General features: G+C 54.2%; 1 protein-coding gene across 2 annotated transcripts in view; it reads left to right on the top strand.

Moving 5' to 3' along the window:
• FBXL7 (F-box and leucine rich repeat protein 7) overlaps positions 1-14,881 on the top strand; it is a 352,371-nt gene extending 337,490 nt beyond the window's left edge. For both annotated transcript variants that reach the window (XM_038535441.1, XM_038535442.1), the window contains exons 3-4: positions 5,033-5,647; positions 11,780-14,881. In XM_038535441.1, coding sequence (XP_038391369.1) covers positions 5,033-5,647; positions 11,780-12,516 — 1,352 coding nt within the window. In that variant the 3' untranslated portion in view covers positions 12,517-14,881. The remainder of the gene's footprint in view (positions 1-5,032; positions 5,648-11,779) is intronic.
• The last annotated feature ends 8,995 nt before the right edge of the window (positions 14,882-23,876 follow it).

Genomic DNA, 23,876 nt, shown 5'->3' with positions numbered 1-23,876 from the left:
TTACTGTGTCCAGAAAGGGCGGGAAAGAGCCCCTGCTGCGCCCGGATCCTCTCCAGGACAGAAGGCTCCTCGGAGCCGTGCGGCCCTGCCATCTCTTCTGAGCCAGTTCTGTGCCCCCTGGGGTGTGATTATGGGCAAAGAAATGCGTTCCTACCAGCACAGCAGTCTGGTCAGTGGGGCTGCATCCCCTTCCATCCCCCCCTCCAGGGCAGAGAGCCTGGAAGAGTGAAGAAGAGAGACTCGGGTGTAGACGCGGGGTCAGGAACCCGCCTGAGTCCCCACTGCGCGCGTTCATGCCAGCGCCGCGGAGCTCAAGGTGTGCGGGTCCCTGTGGAGCACCCCCCGCATCTCTTTCAAGAGAAATAGGAGGTGTGCAGACGGGCAGGAGAGGGATTTCGGAGCCCTGGCAGCCGGATCCGTCCCAGAGGGTCCACCTGGGAACCGCTCACTCAGAGAACGTGGCCTAAGACCAATGCCAACTCCGGGGGCAATTCTCGGAGTCACATCATGCCGGAGGTTGGCGCCACGGTAGCGTGGATGGCAGTTTCGAGATCCCTAAGTGGCTACGTGTAGTGTTTTCCATAAAGATCCACTGTTTGTTTCAGCTGCTTACAGAAGAGAGACGTACACATTCCTTTTCTCCTGAATGATCTAGAATGCGGCGTGTCTGCCCCTTGGGGTAGAGAGGTACACGCCGAGGGAGAAGCTATTGTTTCTCAGACATATGAGTATTTCTCCTCAATCCAGGAAATTCATACGCACCTACCACGTACCATAAACCGTGTCAGGTGCTGCCAGGACACAAATAAGAAGAGGACTTAATCGTTGTCTCAGAGGAGTTTTCGGTGCACTGAGGGCCTAAGCATCACCTGCTGCTACAGTCACGCTGTTAACAAACCACCTCAGGCTCGGCGGTCCTGGGCATCAGGGGACCCCCCGATGGTTGGCCTGAGCTCTAAGCCGCAGGTGTCAGCCGGCTCTGCATTCCCCGTGGGCGCCTCACCACCCTAAGGTCAGCGAACTAGCCGGGCATGTTCTTCGCCTTGGGCACGTCACGTGTCCTAAGCAGGTCACTGGCCAGAGCAAGCCACGTGGCCAAGCCCGTCATCGCTGCACGGAGCAAATCTGCTGTCCCTGCCAGGAAGCCCAGAGTCACCTGACAAAGATGTGGATATTGAGAAAAATAATACAGTCAAGCACATTAGGGAAAGATAAATTCACAATTGCCCAATAACAGAGGATGGGGATTTCAGTAGGGGAGGGATTAGTTCTATCTCAAAGACGTTAAGAAAATATTCTTAGAGGAGGTGGCGTTTGCACTTAGGCTTCTATTTCAACAGGCAGACAATACGGGGCGGCGGCGGGGGGGCTGCGTGGGTGGTGGCGGAGAAACAGTGATTCAGAGATGATCCCCGTGCAAAGTCATGGACACTGTAGGACATTTTCAGTGTTAGGTTATAAAGAAGCAAACTGAAAGAAAACATTGTAACAACAGAACAAGTATTCCAGTAAGAAAACTACAAATAGACACTCGGTGGAGACCCCAGTGTCAGGATTGTTGTGTTGTATGTTATTACTTGAAGCCCTGTGGGAAAAAATAAAAAAAAACAAGTGTTTGAGAATTCCCCAAGTATGACATGTGGAAAAGCACACGAGGATAGAATTTTTGTTTAAGTCTTTAGAGCTGTAATTACAGCTAGAAATGACTTAGAAATCATCTAACCCAGATCACTTATTTCTTATTACACAGATTAAGAAACTTGTGTTTTGGAGATAAGTTTTGCCTGTGTGTGTGTGTGTGAGAAAGAGAGAGAGAGAGAGAAAAAAATATAAACATAGAGTGAGAGAATAAATGTCATCTTAAAGAAATCTATCCATCTATATACATAAAGTATATGATAAATATATTTATATAGAAAATACATTATTTCATATAGATACAGATATCAAGGTGGGGGGCATGAAATGAGCACACTTTTTTTTAAACGATTTTATTTATTTATTTATTTATTTATTTATTTATTTATTTATTTATTTATGAGAGACAGAGAGAGAGAGGCAGAGACCCAGGCAGAGGGACAAGCAGGCTCCATGCAGGGAGCCCAACGCAGGACTCGATCCCGGGACCCCGGGGTCACGCCCTGGGCCGAAGGCAGACGCCCCACCGCTGAGCCCCCGGGTGCCCCTGAGCACACTTCCTGGAGTGGCACTCTAAAGACTACCTGTATCCCCACTACCTGGTCTTTCTTATTTCAAAGAATAGAATGTGAATCACACCACTCAAATGTGAGGGAGAGAGCGTTGTAAGGAGGGAGAACATTCGCCCCGCATTGAAGGCCTGGAAATACCAGCCCAAGTGCCTGCTCTCGAGGTGGAAGCGGGGTGGCTCTGAGGGCAGAGGCTGGGGTGCAGTGATCAAAAGATGAGAGGCTGGACAGGAGGGGTGGTGGCCCAAGGACGCAGAGGCTCCCCAGAGCCAGGCCGGGCCTCTCCCCTGGACTCACTCCTTCATTGGTAAATGCGACATGATTACCTGCCTCCCCAAAATGTAATAAGGAAAGGAAGAGAGTTCATGTTCATCATATGGGAGGTTTCCTCCCGGAATAGCGCTCCTGAAACTGGGCCTCGCCCCTCTAGTAACCAGCACCGGGACAGGTCAGAGGTCACCGCTGTGGCCCTGGCTCTGCAGCTGGCCTGGGTTCCTGAACCGGGTCTTAGGCCCAGGGTTCCCGCTGCAGCACAGGGCGCGGTTCCTTTTTGGCGTGGGACACAGCTGTGGCTCCCAGTGCCGCAATGGCCGGTAGCAGGGTGGCCTGTCGGCGGGGTGGGTGGGCCGAGGTCTCTGGTGGGTGGGCCAGGTGGGTGGGCCTAACTGCAAGGCAGGTGGGTGGGCTGAGCTCCTGGCCTCTCCGTGGGCAGGTTCGTGGGCCGAGCTCCGAGGTCTGCGAGCAGGTGGGTGGGCTGAGCTCCTGGCCTCTCCGTGGGCAGGTGCGTGGGTTGAGCTCCCAGGTCTGCGAGCAGGTGGGTGGGCCAAGCTGCCGGGCCCATCCACGGGCAGGTGCATGGACTGAGCTCCCAGGCAGGTCATGGGGCAGGTGTGTGGGCCAAGTTCCCAGGTCTGCGGGCAGGTGCATGGCCCGAGCTCCTGGGTCTGCAGGCAGGTGCGTGGCCTGAGCTCCCGGGTCTGCAGGCAGGTGCATATGGGCCGAGCTCCTGTCCAGTCCGCGGGCAGGTGCATGGCCCGAGCTCCCGGGTCTGCAGTCAGGTGCATGGCCCAAGCTCCCAGGCCTGTCTGCGGGTGGGTGCGTGGCCCGAGCCCCCGTCCCCACGGGCAGGTGCATGGCCCGAGCTCCCGGGTCTGCAGGCAGGTGCATATGGGCCGAGGTCCCAGGCCCGTCTGTGGGCAGGTGCATATGGGCTGAGCTCCTGGGTCTGCAGGCAGGTGCATGGGCCAAGCTCTCGTCCTCATGGGCAGGTGCATGGCTCGAGCTCCCGGGTCTGCAGGCAGGTGCATGGCCCGAGCTCCTGGGTCTGCAGGCAGGTGCATGGGCCGAGCTCCCATCCCCATGGGCAGGTGCATGGCCTGATCTCCCGGGTCTGCGGGCAGGTGTGTAGGCCGAGCTCCTGTCCAGTCTGTGGGCGTGTGCATGGCCCGAGCTCCCGGGTCTGCAGGCAGGTGCAGGGGCCGAGCTCCCAGGCCCGTCTGCGGGCAGGTGCATGGGCCGAGCTCCCCGGTCTGCACGCAGGTGCGTGGCCCGAGCTCCCCGGTCTGCAGGCAGGTGCGTGGCCCGAGCTCCCGGGTCTGCAGGCAGGTGCGTGGCCCGAGCTCCCGGGTCTGCAGGCAGGTACATGGGCCGAGCTCCCTGGTCTGCAGGCAGGTGCGTGGGCCGAGCTCCTGTCCAGTCTGCAGGCAGGTGCATGGCCCGAGCTCCCGGGTCTGCAGGCAGGTGCGTGGGCCGAGCTCCTGTCCAGTCTGTGGGCAGGTGCATGGCCCGAGCTCCTGGGTCTGCAGGCAGGTGCGTGGCCCGAGCTCCCGGGCCCGTCTGCGGGCAGGTGCATGGCCCGAGCTCCCGGGTCTGCAGGCAGGTGCATATGGGCTGAGCTCCTGGGTCTGCAGGCAGGTGCGTGGGCCGAGCTCCTGTCCAGTCTGCAGGCAGGTGCATGGCCCGAGCTTCCGGGTCTGCAGGCAGGTGCGTGGCCCGAGCTCCCCAGTCTGCAGGCAGGTGCGTGGCCCGAGCTCCCGGGTCTGCAGGCCGGTGCGTGGCCCGAGCTCCCGGGTCTGCAGGCAGGTGCATATGGGCCGAGCTCCCAGGCCTGTCTGTGGGCAGGTGCATATGGGCTGAGCTCCTGGGTCTGCAGGCAGGTGCGTGGGCAGAGCTCCTGTCCAGTCTGCAGGCAGGTGCATGGCCCGAGCTCCCGGGTCTGCAGGCAGGTGCGTGGGCCGAGCTCCTGTCCAGTCTGTGGGCAGGTGCATGGCCCGAGCTCCCGGGTCTGCAGGCAGGTACATGGGCCGAGCTCCCTGGTCTGCAGGCAGGTGCATGGTCCGAGCTCCTGTCCAGTCTGCAGGCAGGTGCATGGCCCGAGCTCCCGGGTCTGCAGGCAGGTGCGTGGGCCGAGCTCCTGTCCAGTCTGTGGGCAGGTGCATGGCCCGAGCTCCTGGGTCTGCAGGCAGGTGCGTGGCCCGAGCTCCCGGGCCCGTCTGCGGGCAGGTGCATGGCCCGAGCTCCCGGGTCTGCAGGCAGGTGCGTGGGCCGAGCTCCTGTCCAGTCTGCAGGCAGGTGCATGGCCCGAGCTTCCGGGTCTGCAGGCAGGTGCGTGGGCCGAGCTCCTGTCCAGTCTCCAGGCAGGTGCATGGCCCGAGCTTCCGGGTCTGCAGGCAGGTGCGTGGCCCGAGCTCCCGGCCCGTCCCCGGGCATGTGCACGGCCCCAGCTCCCCGCCCGTCCGCAGGGTGTGCCCCGCGGACCCCTCCCGCCCCCCGCCCCCCCGCCCGCCGCCTGCGCCCCTAACCCTGTGCTCTCTGCCCGTTGCCAGACTCCGACCTGAGCATGCGCACCCTGAGCACGCCCAGCCCGGCCCTCAGCTGCGCCCCCGGCGCGCCCGGCGGCTGCCAGAACGGAAGGGGCTCGTCCACGTCGTCGTCGTCGGTCACCGGCGAGACCGTGGCCCTGGTGCACGCGCCGCCGCCGCCGCGCCTCACGCACCCGCTCATCCGCCTGGCGGCGCGTCCGCAGCGCGAGCAGGCCCGCGTGGAGCGGCTCCCCGACGCCTGCCTGGTGCGCGTCTTCTCCTTCCTGCGCACCGACCAGCTGTGCCGCTGCGCGCGCGTGTGCCGCCGCTGGTACAACGTGGCCTGGGACCCGCGCCTCTGGAGGGCCATCCGCCTGGCGGGCGCCGGGCTGCACGCGGACCGCGCGCTGCGGGTGCTCACGCGCCGCCTGTGCCAGGACACGCCCAACGTGTGCCTGCTGCTGGAGACGGTGGCGGTGAGCGGCTGCCGGCGGCTCACGGACCGCGGGCTCTACACGCTGGCGCAGTGCTGCCCCGAGCTGCGGCGCCTCGAGGTCGCGGGCTGCCACAACATCTCCAACGAGGCCGTCTTCGACGTCGTGTCGCTGTGCCCCAACCTGGAGCACCTGGACGTGTCGGGTAAGTGGCGGCCGCCGCGCGCCCCGCCGGGGTGGGGGGGGTGGGGGGGCCCAGGACGCAGGGCCCGGACCGGACCCGGGGCCCAGGGCGCAGGACCCGGGACCCAGGGCGCAGGACCCGGACCCAGGGCCCGCTGCGCCCCCGCCCCGCTGGCCGGGGCCTGGGTCGGAGGGGGGAGGGGGGGAGGGGAGAGATGGACCCAGGACCCGGACCCAGGGCCCGGTGCGCCCCCACCCTGCTGGCCCGGCCCACGGGAATGGGAGGGTGGAGGGGGGACGGGGGAGCAGGAGGGAGGGGGCAGGAGGGGAGCTCTGGAGAGGCCGCCCCAGGACTCCAGGACCCAGGACCCACTGCACCCCCACCCTGCTGGCCAGGGCCTGGGTCTGCATGGGAGGGAGGGGAGATGGACCCAGGACCCAGGACCCGCTGCACCCCTGCCCTGCTGGCCTGGCCCACGGGGAATGGGGGGGTAGAGGGGGGACGGGGTACAGGGGAAGGGAAGGGGCAGGGGACCCTCCGGAGATGCTGCCCCAGGCCCCAGGCCCTGCGGTGCCCTTGCCCCATGAAGCCATCATCTGCAGAGCACCGAGGGCACCTGTATGTGGCCCGGCGTGTGGGCCCAGTGGCCGCGGAACCCCAGGCAGCCACACAGGTCCCCGGCTTCCTGGGCCACACACCCCGTGAGCACCAGCGGCTGTACCCAGGCCAAGGCTGCGTCTGGCTCCTGCGCCCCGTGCTCGCCGACACCAGGCACACCCCTTGCAGCCCACTCAACGTATGTTCCACCTTGGGTTGAGTTGGGATCTTTTTTTTTTTTTAGATTTATTTATTTATTCATGAGTGAGAAAGAGAGACCCAGGCAGAGGGAGAAGCAGGCTCCATGCAGGGAGCCCGACATAGGACTCAATCCCAGGACCCCGGGGTCACGCCCTGGGCCCAAAGTGGCGCTAAACCGCTGAGCCCGCCAGGCGCCCAGGGATCTTTTTTGAAGCAGCATTCTCAATTACCTGGTGCAAGGACAAGGCCCTCCTCCTCACGGGAGCCCTTAGATCTTTGTAAACCTGCCTCGGGCAGGAAGGACTAAACCCCAGACTCACACTTGGGCGCCAGATGCGGGTCCAGCGGCCTAGCAGCCTGCCTGTACCTCACCCGCTGCCCCGTCAAGGACCAGCACATCCGAGAGGCCGACACGTGTGAGATGCTTCGGGGAGTTATTCAAGAGCCCACAGCGTGAGCCGCAACCTCGGGGACGGCCGGGGAGGGGTCAAGAAGCACAAACAACCATGACAGGCAACTAAACAGAATCTGGGATTGACAAGCAGCGGTGGGAGCTGATGGCCCCCAAGCAACCCCGAAGGCAGAGTCCGCTCTCCCAGCTTGCTCTCTCTCTTTCAAAAGCCGACGTCTGAAAATATTTCCGATGACAGTCAGTTATTTATTGCAAAGCAACTAGTTCCTCCCCGGCTTCAGCTGGCTTCGGGACAAAACCATAGTGACCGGCCGTTCCGTTAGTCAGGGGCCACCGCTGGCATGGAGAGGCAGGAAACAAAGAGGTTTTCTTTTGTTGTTTCCCTAAGGAGTTCTGGAAACAAAGCATCGTGGTGTGGCCTGAGACTAGTTTCAAGACTTTGTGATTTGGGACAGTTCACAGCTTTCTCTGGATGTGCTTCCTCTTCAGTTTAAAAAAAAAAAAAAAACAAAAGGCAAGGAATTGGATTCTTAAACATTCCAAGATTCTGAGCACTGTGGGCCTATTCTTCAGACACCTCATTTCCTTGTCTTTTCGAAAATCAGATTAGAAAATGACTTGTGCTTGGAATCTCCGTCCTTGTTAAGGGAGCTCCCTGAGCACCACAGGTACTGGCTTCAAGTACCGTCCTGTTCTCCTGGAGCCCTTTTGAAATTCAGAAATGTAGAAAGCACGTTGGGAATGGAAATTCCTGGGCTTCCAGCCCCAGTGAGGGGATGGAGCGAGGCCTAAGCCTAGTGTCCTTCCTCTATATCCCCCTAATCTGCAGGGCCTGATCTCTTTGTTTTTTGCTCACAGGCCTCTCGGTGACCTGCTGTGATCTGTGTAGAGACTATGTACACAAGGAAATCTCTGACTCACCAAGCTAAGAGCAGGATTCCAGAGATGGGGGGAGAAGGGGCAGGATTTTCCAAATGGTGCCCTCCAGTTCTGAGAGAATCTGGAAGGAGTAAGCTGGTCCTGGGAGAAGCCAGAGGGCTGCCAGAGGTGATTTCACCTAGGCCTTACCCCCCTTGGTGTCCAAGCTGGCAGGAAACTTGACTTTGGATGATTCGTGGCTGATCAGGAGCTTAATTCCCCCAGAGGATGTGAGACTGCCTCCCTTGTGCCTGCGGTGCTCACCTTGAAAGCTGTCTTTTCGAGTCATTGAAACACTATAACTAGCTGTAGGGTTTTGTCATCACATAGTATCTCTTATTGATATTTAGCTCAGTTTCTTCAAAGAAGCAGAACCGTGTGTGTCTCTGCGCGTGTGCACGCCCGTGTGTGTAAAGAGATTTATCTGCCATCTGCAAGCTGGAAACTCTGGGAAGCTGGCAGTGCAGTTCGGTCCAAGTCTCAAGGCCCGAGAACCAGGGCTGCTGATGGTATAAGTCTCAGTTCGAAGGCAGGAGAAGACGAATGCATCAGCTCGAGCAGTCAAGCAGAGAAAGAATTCTCCATTCCTCCACCTTTCGGTCTAGTCAGGCCCTCACTGGATTGGAGGATGCCCATCCACATTGAGGAAGGCGTCTGCTTGACAGGAGTCCACTGATTCAAATGTTAATCTTACCCAGAAACAGGCTCACAGGTACCCCCAGAAATGTTTAGCCAATGTCTTAGCGCATCATCATCTACTCAAGTTGACACATAAAATCAAAATATATCACAAGTAATAATATCTTTAAACATCAATGAAACATGGCAAAGCCAACTAATTTTCAAAGTATTAAACAGTGTAATTATCACAAATGAAATTGCTTCAAAGGCTGGACATGGAGCAGCCCGGGTGGCTCAGCGGTTTAGCGCCGCCTGCAGCCCAGGGCGTGATCCTGGAGACCCGGGATCGAGTCCCACATCAGGCTCCCTGCATGGAGCCTGCTTCTCCCTCTGCCTGTGTCTCTGCCTCTCTCTCTCTCTCTGTGTCTCATGAATAAATAAGATCTTTAAAGAAATTATTGATGTAAAATAATATGAACATATCCATATAGTGTCTTTACCAAAACTGACCTTAATCAGTGTTTCCTTAAAATAGGGGCTCAGTTTCAAAAACAAGGCATCTGTTTCCCCAAACCAAACATAATGTCCTTACTGGAGTGCATCAGATTTTACTAGATATTTTTAAAGAGAGAGAGAGAGAGAAAGAGAAAAACCAGAACCAAGAGTTTAGGAACAAAGGTTGTCCTAGGATCTTGAGAAACAAAGTGCCTTCCCAGTGTGCCATCGCAAGTGGGCAACCATGACCGTGAACACATAAATTCAGCATAAGCAGGATTACAGTCGCTCTAAGAAAAGAAATTCGAAACAAAGGAAGATTTCAGAGTTAAAGTTGCGGGCAGGGTACCATCGACTTCTGCAAAACCACAGAGGCTACTGGACGGAGCAGAGGGCCGGCCTCTGACGAGCCCCGTCTTTGTTCTCCAGCACGGGATTGTACGCTTTACTCTTTCCTGAAATTCTTTGACTTGGTAGCACTTGGCTCTTGAACCTCATTATTCCCAGGACCTGAAGTTTATAAGAGTTTCCTGGGCAGGCTGCCAGGAGGTGGGCGGAAAGTCCCCATTAGCACTATTAGGTCGCCACTCGGGAGCCCTGGATGTTGCCCGAGCAGCCGGGGCCCGGAGGTGCCTGAGGTGAAGCACCTGGCTTTGGAGCTGCCACAAGGATTGCGGAAGAGCACGGAGAAAAGGAAAACGATGCATACGGTTTATGTAGTGGGACGAAAGGGACGTGCCTGTATATTTATTTATATTATACATCGACATCCTATTATTTCAGTTTATACAGCTAAGAATCGACGGCGCCTGTGTTCCGTGGTAATATGTAGTGAACGGAAATACACATTGGAACGCATGTTTCCTGTGTGATTGTCTGTGTAACATACAATGTGTCGTTCGTACACACATTCGTAGGGGAGAGTGGCTAGAAATGGTGCTTAGAGAGACAGCTAAAGAGATCCTCCAGTCATCTGAAAAAGGACGGAGTATTAATTAAACGGGTTCTAGATCTCAACGACAACAAAAATCTTCCTAACCGTGAATTTCCTTATCAGTAAAATGGATTAAAAATCAGGTAAGAAATTATGAAAAAAAAAAAAGAAATTATTTATGAAACCATTCTGTAAACTTGATGATTCAACGCAAATAAAAGACATTGTAATTAAGCATAAAACACACTGTTTCATAGTCTAAATATGCATCAGCCATGGTCAAAGTCCTGAAGACATTTAAATGTTGGAATTTAAATTATCCTGAGTGGGCAAAATTAGCCCTGGATGAAGGTCTACAGGTATTCCCTAGAGGCTTATATAGGCTTGATGGGCCAAGGAGGTGAAATCATCTGTATTTTGCAGGTACTTACGTAACGAGAGAAACCGCCTCCCTCCCTGCCCCCCCACATTTGCCCGCGGGGGTGAGGTCGGGGTGGGTGCCCCCGTGTGCCGGGCACGCTTCCTGCCTAATTGGCATCTGCCAAAGACATCTGTGGTACGAAAGCACGGCCTGAGGGGAAGGGGAGGGCAGTGTCACCCGCTGAAGGCTTGTGTGTCCCCGAGGTCCCTCCGCTGGAGCCGTAGCCGTCCATGTGATGATGTCAAGACGAGGGACCCCGGGAGTACTTAGGCTTAGGTGATGGGATGAGTGCCTGTGCAAGAGCTGCCAGCTCGCCCTCCGCCCACGTGTGAGCGGGTCCCACGCCTTCCTGCACAGAGCAGACACCCGGCGAGCAGCGGCGAGCCCGGGGAGGGATGCAGCAGGGGGCAGCCCAGTCCCCCGGCCCCAGAGTGAGGACAGCAAATCCCTGAGCTGACAAACGACAGAGTGAGGAAGGGCGCTGAACAGAAGTAGGAGTTCATGCAGGGCCCTTGGGAAGAAGTGTCCAGGGAAGTGACACACGCTGGGACCCGAGAAAGCGGGGCTGGCCCGCGGGGCTACCTGAGGAAGTGTCCAGGCCACCGGCACTGGGGCAGAGGGGTAGCTGCGGGGTCTGGGCGCCAGCAGGGAGGCCAGCGTGGTCCGCCGGGGCGGGGTAGAGGGCTGTTGAGAGGTGCGGTCCTTGGAGGCCCCCCTGGGCGGTGGGGGTGGCATGGTCGGAGGTCTGTTCTCCAGAGTCCCCGAGCAGCTGAGCACAGCCGGTGGGAGCGCGGCCAGAGAGGCCGGTTGGGGGGCTGGAGCCATCACCGAGTGACACTCGTTCTTCCTTGAGCAAAGAGAGGTGCCTGGAGTCCCCAGGCAGCCGGCCCGAGTTGGGGTAATGATTAGGTGTCTTCCCTCTGGGGTCCCCCTAGTACCTCTGTCGCTGCCACTACGCGCGCCCCAGCGCTGTCTCTAAGGTGCGGGCGCCCCAGCTCCTCACGCCCACTGCATAGACGGGAGCCCCCTCCCGAGGCCATAAGGAGGACACCTGGACCGGGGGTGACTGCCACGTGCCCTCTGTGCCAAGCAGGATCACAGCCAAGCCTTGGGCAGCGTTTTGGGCACGGAGCCACCAGGCCACTGCAGGGGGACGGCCGGGCCTTACTGAGCCTTACTGAGCTTCCAGAGCTTCGCAGCCCAGGGTGACATGCTCAGGAGCATGGGTCCACTTACCCTTCACAGCGGCTTTGCAGGGACCTCAGGTCCCCGTGTTAGGACCAAGGAGGGGCTCTGGAGCGCGAGCAGCCCAGGGCCAGGCAGCCAGTGGCGGACGAGGACTGGAGCCGCGGCCCTTTGATCCTAAAGCCGGGGATGCGTCTTGAGCCCGGATGATCGAGTAGCCCCGTGGTCAGAGGAGCGCGGAGGCCCGGCTGTCACTGTCGCTGTCCACGGGGTCAGGCAGGGCAGGCAGGGGCCGCGCCGGGGCCGCGCTGGGCGGGTCGACCTGGTGCTCTAGGGGTCTCTGAGCCTGTGCTCCGTCTCTCCGCGCAGGGTGCTCCAAGGTGACCTGCATCAGCCTGACCCGGGAGGCCTCCATCCAGCTGTCGCCCTTGCACGGCAAGCAGATTTCCATCCGCTACCTGGACATGACGGACTGCTTCGCGCTGGAGGACGAGGGCCTGCACACCATCGCGGCGCACTGCACGCGGCTGACCCACCTGTACCTGCGCCGCTGCGCGCGCCTCACCGACGAGGGCCTGCGCTACCTGGTGATCTACTGCAGCTCCCTCCGCGAGCTGAGCGTCAGCGACTGCCGCTGCATCAGCGACTTCGGCCTGCGGGAGATCGCCAAGCTGGAGGCGCGCCTGCGGTACCTGAGCATCGCGCACTGTGGCCGGGTCACCGACGTGGGCATCCGCTACGTGGCCAGGTACTGCGGCAAGCTGCGCTACCTCAACGCGCGGGGCTGCGAGGGCATCACGGACCACGGCGTGGAGTACCTGGCCAAGCACTGCGCCAGGCTCAAGTCCCTGGACATCGGCAAGTGCCCGCTGGTGTCCGACTCGGGCCTCGAGTGCCTGGCCCTGAACTGCTTCAACCTCAAGCGGCTCAGCCTCAAGTCGTGCGAGAGCATCACGGGCCGGGGCCTGCAGATCGTGGCGGCCAACTGCTTCGACCTGCAGATGCTCAACGTGCAGGACTGCGACGTGTCCGTGGAGGCGCTGCGCTTCGTGAAGCGCCACTGCAGGCGCTGTGTCATCGAGCACAGCAACCCCGCCTTCTGCTGAAGGCCCGGCGAGGACAGGGGCCGCGGGGGCCCCGAGGCCTTTCCTCCTCCCAAGGGGCGCCTGGGGCCTCCTGTCTCAGGAGCCCCCGGGAGCGCCCCCTCCCCGGGCCGCCCGGCCAACAGCCGCAGCCACACACCCTCCGCAGATGCTCCCCTGAACCCCCCCCGCCCCCCGCCCCTCAGCCCCAGGTTGGCCTAAGCCCCACGCACCAGTCCCCGGCCCGGGCAGATTCTCGGTGAATAAATGTAGACAGAGCGCCTCCAGCCCTCTTCTAAAGAATCACTAGTGGCAGGCCCGCCGTGCAGGAGGAGGCCCCGCCACCACCGGCCGGTGACCTGGGGCACAGGCCTGCCCTCGCTGGGCCGCGGCCTCGGGCGCTGAATCAGAGGCCATCCAGCTCCAGGATCCGCGTCGTACCTGGTTCAGAAAGGACACGTGGGGCGCAGGTAAGCAGAAGCGCCCCGGCACACGGCATATGAGGCATCTACCTCGTCCACGAATACTGGTTCTGCGGGTGCTCCGGGGACACTCACGCGTGCCAGCCTGAGGGTCCTCTGCGCCCTCTGCTCCCACCGGAATGTCACTCTAAGCCCGTTTATTTTGGTGGGTGAGTCTCCCGGGCCCCTCCTCCTGCCCTGCTGGCTGGATGGCTCCTGTGACAAGTGCTTCCCGCGTCACCCCCCGCCCCCTCCTCACACACACACGCACACATGCCATCTTATGGAAGAAAAGGATTTCCTGCTCACAGCAAAGCCCACGTCCCCAGTCAGGCTGATGTTGCTGAATGTTCTCAGATAGGAAGCAAGACCCTCATGATTCCTAATTGACGAGTGAGGCCCGAGAGGACACGTCTTCGGAGGTTTTCCCGGTCCCTTTTAGTGTTCACGTGGCATGCGTCAGGCACACGTGCCCTGCAGCTGGCAGGAACGGCCATGTCGGTTCTTTGTCATGCAGCTCACACTTCCACTTTGCTCATCTATCTATTCTCTGTGCATCCAGACTTCATCACGTGAAGCCCGTGGGCCTAAGCCCTGAGCGTTGAGCTGCGCGGTTGCCGCCTTCGCCGGCGCCTGTCCGCGTGCTCTCTGTCAAAGGAAGCACAGCGGACTCGCAGGTGTTTAAATACTGTTCACTCAAAAATGCCAGGCAAACGGAAGAAGGAGCACATTGGTGACACTTGGGCGCTGGTCCACTAGCCAGGCCCTTGGAATAGAACATTAAAATCGTTGCCAAGCACACATCCTAAATGGCCCTATTTGGATGGAAAGCCATGTGCTGGCCTCATTGGCATGAAGTCAGGATGCCAGAGGAAAGCCCACCGCTCATTTTCATGACAATGCAGTTGCCTTTTGTTAGTAAACCCAGGACTGTTCCCACATGTTCTCTAGCCACACCTCTCCTTCATCCCTGCTGTTCCGTCATCCGCTTCTTTCTCCAAGGGTCCACCATCCAAACCCAGAACCTCCGCATCTCCAAGCTAAGTATGTGGAATTCGTTTCAGATCAAGCTCACACACAGCTCGACAACTGCACTCCCACTGTAGGCTCCCTGCGGTTTGTTTTTTTGGTTTTTTTTGTTTTGTTTTGTTTTTTTGTCTTATGTCGGGAAGGATGAGATAGAGTGAGGTGGCATCTGCCCAGGTTTCTTCCACGCGTCATGTGACGTATGGCCTCCTCTCCAGTCAACATCGTCAGCAACTTAGTGTGCAATCAAGACCCTGTGCCACGGGGGCTGGGGGTGAATTGCTTGGCTGGGAAGAGCGTCTAGGGATAGTCACGGGGTTTAGAGCCATGAAAGAGGTTGAATGTAGCATCCCCATCTCTGTGACTTGTGACCGGGTCTGACGTTTTAGGATTTTATGAGTCGCGAGGATTGTCCCTAGCCCAGGCACTGGGGTCTTCCAAGTGGTATATGTTCATGCTCCCAGAATGAGGAGAGAGATCCAAAATGGTGCCCTGAACCAGAGAACGGGGTGTCCCACCATCTCCCGACCGCATCACCCAACCAGCCTTCCAAACATGAGACAAAGCTGACTTTCGCACTCACTGCCCAGCACATGCTGCCCCTCCCAGTCTCTCCCTTCCCCCCAGTCTTCTTTTCATCCACTCTGTCCCCACTTGGGATATGAATCTATGGCAGAAGTCACTGGGGAAGCAGCTCAGCAGATTTTTAGAGACCAAGGAAAAGGCCTCACTAGGAAATTTATCTGTTTTAAAACATTGCTTCCTTCCTGCCTCTGCGAAATTGAATGCTCATTGTTTTTTTTTTTTTTTTTATTTCTAATGTTCGATCACTGCGTGCTGTATGACTCTAGAAAGCCTTAATTTACTACCACCAAGAAATAAAGCAATATGTTGGTAATTGGGTTAAGTCTCATTTAATACCCTGGCTGGAAGAGCACGGTGTTCAGATGGGGACACTCAAGGGCGAGCCAGAAACGTATCTTCTGCTGAAAGAGAGAGCAAGTCGGGTCCGTGCATCTCTTGTCCCTTTAAAGTTGCAGCCACGAGTTTGTCGTTTCCCTGGGCTCGGTGATTTGGGCTGAAAAGTAACAGGTGAGTGAAAAATCGTTAGCTTCACAGTTCAGCTCAGGTCTTCGATTCCTTAGCCCAAACTCTTAGAGCCACACGTACTTTGGAATTCATAATTTTTTATATTTTAGGAAGTTAGCTGTGGTATATTTCCTAATACCCCTGCAGAGTCTAGGACAGCCCCTTAGTCACACACGTTAGATTTCTGCAGGAATCGCTACAGATAGCCATACTATGTAAGATTCTTGCAGACTATAAATAGCCCTGCACCCATTCAGATTTTGTCACCAAATTAATTTGTGCCAAACATAATGAAAAAAGGCTTCTATTTCTTCAGAGCTCTCCAGATTTCAGAATGACGAGTAAGTATCTGTGGACCTGAAAGTACTTCCCTGGCACTGGTACAGACATCGGAGTAATCGTCAAAATCATGCCATTGGTTGTTATACATTTTTTAAAAGGTCTTAGAGTAAAACCTAGAGGGGCAACACGGCAATTTGATCTAAAAGGAAAAATTATCATTCAGTTGGAAAAAAAGAAATGCCAAAGTTCTACTCACCCCAGCCCTTAGATATGAGAAATCAACATGGCAGAAAGCAAGTACTGATGGGTGCATGGCACGCTCCAGCTGTAGCAAGTAAGAAGGTTTTAAGAGATCTTGATTTTCAATGTATTTGCCCTCAACCTTCTTCACATCCTACGTCATCCGCTTAATGACCGTCGCATTAGCCAACAGGGCAGTGAGCGGCCTGGGAGCACTAACTTGAGGTAGCGCCATGCAGTTCTTGCCGGGATCCCAGGAGAAGCCAGCAGCAAGTAAAATGCATTTATCTTGGACTTCTTAAATCGACATTTGTTCAGAATTAGGAAAAGTCGTCAAGAAATCTGATACCCAAGACCATGCAACATGAACCCAAACAGATTGGGCCCTTTTAAGAGGAAAAGTAATACTAGAAAAATTGCTTCCCGCTTCTCCGTGTTCACAAAGAAGCCACCCAAAGTCGTGCATTTGTTCAATAGCCGGCAATCATGATTAGCTAAGAGAGACGTTAATTTGAAGAAATGCTGACTCGACAGTCGGGGAGGAAGAGACTTGGTAAAGCCTGCGGTGAAAACGTTCCCACAGACAACTGTGAGACGAAGCTGGTTTTGACTCTTGCGTGCTGTTGGTCAAATGGTTTCTTCTTCTTGATCCATTCAGCAGCCCCGTCCTCACTGTGGCAGGAAGGGGAGGTGCAGCGGGGAGGGACGCGCCTGCCATCATCTGCAGTGGAGGCTGATGCCGTCGTTGAGGCTCCTCAAACACAGTTCCAGGTGCCCAGAGAGCAACTCGGGCAGTTTCGTGAAGATGACCCCCAGGTGGGCAGAGCTGTTCACCTGGGGGAAGCAGTAAACCCTCCCGGACACTCGGGACACCCCATCCAGGCGTGTACTTAGGATGTGACTATTCCATCTTTTTTCTCTGAGTGCACCATAATCTCCTAAAGCCACAGATCCATTGTGTAGAGCCTTTTTCCCCCCTCCAAGCCACCTGGCATCTGCTAAAACCACACGGGATGAAAGAACACCTCCATTAGGAAGCTGGAGGCGGCTCAACCGCTGCCTGTCACCAGCACCCCTGTGGCATCTCCCGCGGAGCTACCTGGATTGCAACAAGGATGTTGGCCTCGTGCACTACCCAGGAAGGCTCAATAAGCTCTAAACTGTTGCTCAGATGTTCGCTACCAGCATCACCAGAAACCAGAATGGCCTTGAAGATCATATAAAAAAAAAAAAAAAAAACTCTTGGCCTAAATATTTCCAAATCTAGTCGTTGCTATACTGCAGAATGTTTCTCTTTCCATCACTGAGCTACTGAATTTTACCCTGATGAGATCAGTATGTCTGAACTCTCTCCCGGCCCATGATGACCAACATATGATGGAGACTGGAAATTGAAGTCATTCGTCATGAACAAAGGATGCCCAGGGAGCAACTCTCAACCCCTTTCACCAAGATTTACTGAGCAGTTACGGTGATAGCTTCCGGGGGGGAAAGAGAGACTATCCTTAGCCTAAGTGGTATGTCAGGTCAAATACCTGTAATATCATAGAATGAGTTATAGAATGGGGAGAGGAGTTTAAAAAGCAGAGGCAACACCCTCTCACTCATTCATCTGACAAACACTCACTAAGGATCCAACATGTGCCAGACACTGTGGCGGCACCGAGTCTTTCCCCGATGGAGTTTGCCCAAGAGGTCATTTTCATCACCATATGGAAAGAGGAATAAAATTTAGGGGCTCCGGCCAGAGGACAAGACCCTTGAGCTGGACAAGGGGCCATCAGAGGCCACGGGGCCATCAGAGGCCACGGGGCCCTTGAGCGTCCCTACGGGGAGCCCTCTCCGGGAGGCAGCATCGATGAGGCTCATAGAAGTCGTTGCCCTTTGCCGTAGGTTAGCGGCATCAGACGCCAACTATACGGACTACGGGCCAACTCTGGCGTTGCCTCGGGGTCCGCGTCCTCAGAAAGAGCAAGCTCTGCGCTGCTGTCCTCCCACAGACTGAGTCCTGTGCGCAGATACACGCCTCCATGCGCACACGTACAATACCATACAAAGAGTGGGGATTTTCTGTGAAGACCACACTGAACCATAATTTCTTGGACAAACCCTGAGGAAGCCCAAAGCAGCTTGACCGTCCCCCCCGAACAGCAGGCGCGGTAACAGGTCAAGGTCGGCCACAGGCCTGTTTCTGCAGGATCCAGCCCCGCGGGACGATCGACGCACCCCCCCACACACACCCCCCGGGCTGCTAGGACACTTGGGCCTGCACAGCTGTCTTGGGAACTGCTGTTACCTGTTCATCAAGGGGAGGGAGGGGGTCAGAATAGTCGAGGTTTCCCAATTTTTTTAAAAAGATTTTATTTATTTACTCATTAGAGACACACACACACACACAGAGGCAGAAACACAGGCAGAGGGAGACGCAGGCTCCATGCACCGGGAGCCCGATATGGGACTCGATCCCAGGACTCCAGGATCGCGCCCTGGGCCAAAGGCAGGTGCCAACTGCTGAGCCACCCAGGGAGCCCGAGGTTTCCCAATTTATCCTGCCCCTCCGCTGCACACCAGCCTGGGCCGGTAATGTCAAAAACGCTGGAAGGCCCAAGGAGGGTTGAAAACGTCGCTGTTAAAAATTGCCAAGAAATGGATTCGATTTGTAAAGTCCCCGAGGACGGGTTCTCTGGAACCTCTAATAGCGTCAGGCTTGGGAATGTGAAATTATCTGCCACAGTAAAAGACCGAGGGATGAAAGCCGTCACCTGGGAAGTGTGAGGGCGGCGGGAAGGCTCTTAATTTCTGTTTTGCTGCCGGGAGAGCAGTCCCCTGGTGTTCAGAGCCCCACGGCCTTGCAAAGCCTGGGAAGGCCTCCGAGGCCGCTTCCAGACGGGCGTGCAAAAGATCCGGGGGGAGGACCTCCAACTAGAGCCTCGCCAGGCATTGGTGCTTCCTTTGTCTCCCATCCTCCTCCACCACCAATGAACACAGACATTCTCTATAAATAAAAAATTTTTTAAAGAAATTCCGGGTTTCACATCATGACTGTTTCCTTCGTGGGCATTTACACTTAGAATTTAAACGACCCGGGGATCCCTGGGTGGCGCAGCGGTTTGGCGCCTGCCTTTGGCCCAGGGCGCGATCCTGGAGACCCGGGATCGAATCCCACGTCGGGCTCCCGGTGCATGGAGCCTGCTTCTCCCTCTTCCTGTGTCTCTGCCTCTCTCTCTCTCTCTCTGTGACTATCATAAATAAATAAAAATTAAAAAAAAAAAAAGATTTTAAACGACCTTATCAAGGCCTTTTTCCTTTCTGAGAAAGTAGATAAAGGGACAAACTGTCACAAGTGATAAATCGGCTTCTTCGTTTTATCTCGAAGCCTTTCCTTTGGAGATGGAGACCGAAGCAGATATAATCGCCTGCATAGACTTTGACACTATCCGTGCTTCCAGGATAACCACACAGATGCGTTGGATTTCAACCGTAGATCTTTTCATTTTGCAATCCCACCTCCAAGCATGGAGAAATGTGGCAAAAGCTGGGTTTTCGTGCTCCCTGGCCGCTTGGTCCAGCCCCTGAAGAGATCATCTTGTCTTAGCAGAAGACCCAGGGACGGAGAATTCATACCATTTCTCCTGTTCTTGTTACAGCCACACAGGCTGATTTACGACACAGTTGATGTGCAGGAACGGCGTCTACGCCGCCAAGGCTTTCCATGAGCTAGTTGGATGGGGAGACTTCGGTTGGCTTTACATTCACAATTTTAAAATATCCAAAGAATAATGGCCATGGATGCCCGGGAAAGTTGGAGACCAAAAGGCTGCAGATTTAAAGAAAGAGAGAGAGAGAGAGACAGAAATAATGAATGACCTCTTGCTCAGTTAATGAAAACCAGAGTCTCCTCCAGGATTTGCGAGCTGGCGCTGTTTCCCTGGGACCATCGCCTTGGTGCTCCTGCCTGTAATGTTTCTTTTAAAAATAGTGCACCCAGAAAGCGACGGGACACACAAACCACGGGGGAGCCGGAGCCTCCCCTCCTTTTAGAATGTGCGCTTAACCCCAAATGCGTGTGGCCAGTGGTCCTGAGGGTGATCGGGTCGCGTAGGGACCCCCCGTGCTTGCAACCAGGAAAGCCGCATGGGCTTAGGTGCTGACTATTTGGGTTTTTAGCTTCCCTCATACGAAATGCGTTGACCCTGGGCCCCGAAGCCTAATTGCACACGGCCAATAGCTCGCTCTGGCCCCGAGAAGTGACCTTTCTTCCCGGGTTTGGGGCGACGCGTAGGACTGTGCCACCAGCTTCACAGCCAGGCTACTCTCCAGGACTCGGGGGCTCCTGAGATCCGAGACCGCGTGGGGGCGGGGGTGACAGTCCCCTTTGCTGACACTCGGAAACCTTTGATAGTTCTGAGGGAGATAGCAAAGGCAAATTTTAAGACTTTATAAAAGCTTACTATTTCTTGACTTTGGATAGGACAAATTCCACAGCTGTCCCTCCTTGCCTGTAGCCCTGCCTGGTAAGTCTTCTATGGCAACTGATGACACGTAAATTGAGGTCTGGGTTCTGTAGTTTGTTTTTTTTTTTTTTAATCCTATTTTGGTTTTTTGCCTCGTTGTTGTCGCTGTTGTTTAGTTGCACACACAAGCTGGCTTTGGCTACTCCCGTGTCGCACACCGTTTTCAGAAGATGCGTCCCTGTGGGGATCTCTGGTGATCGCAGGACCATCTAGGCAGCACGGCGAGGCTGGATAGCCCAGGGTCCAACAGCTCGTACCGTTGTTGGAACGCAAATGGTAATTTGTCAGGGACACGAGCATTTTTGGAGATGATCCCGGAAAGATGAAGAGCCTGACTCCGGGGGACTGAAGAGGTTCACTCCACTCCTGCCAGGTGGATCCCAAACTGCAGCAGGGACTTAATTACCCCATAACCATACACTGTAAGGCCAACAAATCCGGAGGGTTTTCTGGCCCGACCAAAGCTCACGGTCTGCTTGTAGGTGTTCGCTCATCACTCATAGTTGCTTCCTCTTCGGCCTGGATGCTCGCGCTCACGCAGCATTTACAGTGGTAAGTTCTGTTTCTTTCAGAATCCAGGGACCCCCGTGTAAACGATGAGTGACTATCAGCAAGTTTCTGGAAACTGTTACAAAACTAGAGATAAGCCCTGCGACAGACGTGGTTCGAGAATTTCAAAAAGCCACTTAGAGAAACGTGCCAAGGTTCTTTGCAACATTTTGTTTCTGGCACAGGAATGAGGGGTGTTCAGGTATTTTGTCTTGTTTTTAATGACCAGATATATCCTTTCTATATGTCCAGTAAGGGACTAGACATACAAATAGCTGAATTTTTTTTAAGATTTTATTTATTTATTTATTTATTTATTTATTTAGAGAGTATTTATTTATTTATTTAGAGAGTATTTATTTATTTAGAGAGCAGGGGAGGGGAGAGAGAGATTCTCAAGCAGACTCCTTGCTAAGCACAGAGTCCCATGGGGGCTCACCCTCATGACCCCAAGATCATGACCTGAGCCGAAACCAAGAGTTGGACTCAACCCATTGAGCCACCCAGGCGCCCCCCAAATGCTGAATTTTCAAAACATCAAGTTTCATTTTACAAGCGTTCCAGCTTTAGGTGAAAGGATTGATTAGAGATTTCGCATTTCAGTTAGCCTTGTCATGGGGATACCTGCTGGTCCCACCACTTTGTATGACTTAAAAATAAGCCCTTCCTTTTCATTTGGGTTGCAATCGATGGGAGAGCCATGGATCACATGGTAGAAAGGCTCTGGAATTCATTGACTGTGTTCCAAGATCCCATTAGCATATGAATAACTTAAGTCTGCTTCAAGTTAGTGTCAAGCAGCTAACTTGAGTGGGATTTATGCACATCTGAACACCTAATCCTTCAGAAAACTACTTTTAGCCGCCATCCTTCTGACTTAGCAGAATCAGAATAAAGAGGAGAACCACTCGCAGACCATTTCCCCAGCGTTTTTCAGACCTCTCCCCACCACTCCAGTCTGTATTAACAGTTTCCAAATGTCTCTGAGTTTACCTTGGTCCAGCATTTGGGATGTCTCCAAGGGGCTTTCTAAAATAAATTCTTAATGTCTCCATCAGCATTTCTCTTGACATAGAAGCCTGTGGCAGCAGACCTTCGGTCTAAGAGAACGCCCCCACTACACACTTTCTGCCGACCAGAAAGTCTAGAGACACTGAAAGAGCAAACACAGAAACACTGTCCCGCTCGGCCCCGGCACTGTTACCGATGCACAGAGAAAGGATTCCCTTTAACGTTTTATTACACGCTCAGGTCTGACCAAGTTAATTCATTATTAGATTTGGATCGAACAGTCCTGAATTTGCTTCCTGCCTCTGGTGCTGATTTTCTGTTACTGTTTAGAAGAATTACTTAATTTCTGTATGAGAGGCTATGACAACGGCTGTGGTTAAGAGGTCAAGCTTTCGGGGCATATCATCATGGTTTATACTTTACACGGTGGGCTGATTTTCCCATAAAATACAGGTAGCTAGATACCTATACATGTACACGTATGGTATAGATTTGGCCAAGGAGCACCCAGCACTGATGCCATCCTGTCAGAGTTCCTGGTGTTTTTAAAACTCTCATTTGCTTAGTATTTTATTTAGCTTTATGAGACATCTCAGCTTCCAGGCCCAGAACAAAACAGCAATGGAGCCACATCTGTCAAAAATATTGAGTGTTGCATCTGCCCTCCATTTTTATCAAAATCACTCTAAATCTTGCCATTCTGTCCAACTAAGAAGAATAAAAGAATACAGATACTCTGCTGATGCTGGAATGAGGACAAACAAGACGTTTGACTCAGCCAATAAAATTGAAATGCCGTAGGAGAAAGCCAAGGGGATAAATAAGCCATCGGAATTAGGATGCAGACAGGACTTCATGGCCTGATTTCCTTTCTCAGTTCTGGTTACTGAGACTGAACACGAGGGTATTTATTGGTGGCATCCAAAAGGCTCCTCTTTGCCAAACACAATATTTTTTTCCAATGTGGTAGTAGTGAAATGTATCTTCTGCACTGATTTTAAAAATCCCTGGCCAGATTTTTTTTTTTCTGGAAAAATATAGCTGGATGAATACCATTGATAATCAAAAGTAGCCAACATTCTAGGGAAACAATTTCCAAAGAATACAGCTAAATTTTTGTATGTGCTGCCTCTTAGTGTTTTCTTCTGGACAGAGCAGTTAGATCTGATTACGGAAAGGCACAATGAAAGGGCTCAAGATGCGAGAAGTGTAAAGATCTCAAAGAAACAATTGGTGATATAGGGTTTTTTTGTTTTTGTTTTTTTGGGGTTTTTTTTCTTTTCTTTTCTTTTTTTGGTGGCACATCTGGGAGTGTGAAGTAATGCACAGGAAGAGGGAGGCCATTTGGTATAATTTGTTCATATCAGAGTTTGCAAGGGCTCAATGGCACCAGGAGGACTAATTTCCAGAGCTGACTTGATCAATTCTTCTCCAAAAGAGTAAAAAGCTACGACCCTTGGGCCTCCTCCATGTCTGGCCTCACAGAAAGACTAGAGTCACAATCGAGAGTCTGTACCTGTGCCCAGTTTCCTGCACGGATGTGGTCCCACCAGACACTGATCCCTCAGGAGCTGGGAAGTTAAAGTGTTCTGAACATTCAGTCCAGGGAATGTAGACTGATGGTCTTCCATCAACAGCTGTTGGAGACAGCAATCCCAGCGCAGGTCTCCAATAAGGTAATCACAAGTCCTGCCCTCAAGACGCCCACTATCTATTGAAGGAAGACCAAAATGGTGTTCTGATTCAAATCAATAAGTATTTCTTAAAGTCCCACGTAGGGATCCTATTGCGTTAGGCACTGGAGATGGACCAGTGAACTGGACAGACAAAAGTCTGTGCCCCCGTGGATTCTTAAACCAACAGGACTTTCCACAGTGACAGAGATGTTCTCTATCTCTGCTGTCCATCAGAACAGCCACTAACCACATGTGGCTACTGGGCACTTGAAATGTGCTAGTTGGAAAGAACTGATGTTAAATTTTTATTTAGTTTTGATTAATTTGCATTTAAATAGTCACATGTGGCTAGCGGCTACCATATTGTACAGAGTAGTTCTAGAGCAGGGCTACCTATTTGAGCCTCCAGGAGTAATGAAATGCCCTGTATCTGTGCTATCTTGTAGGTAGAGTAGCCACTGGTCACACATGGTTAGTAAGCATCTGAAGTGTAGCTGAATATTAAATTCTATTTCATTAATTTTAGTAAATTTCAT

This window comes from Canis lupus, chromosome 4, assembly GCF_011100685.1.
Source record: "Canis lupus familiaris isolate Mischka breed German Shepherd chromosome 4, alternate assembly UU_Cfam_GSD_1.0, whole genome shotgun sequence".
Lineage (NCBI taxonomy): Eukaryota > Metazoa > Chordata > Mammalia > Carnivora > Canidae > Canis > Canis lupus.
This window is presented reverse-complemented; position numbering and strand designations above follow the sequence as displayed.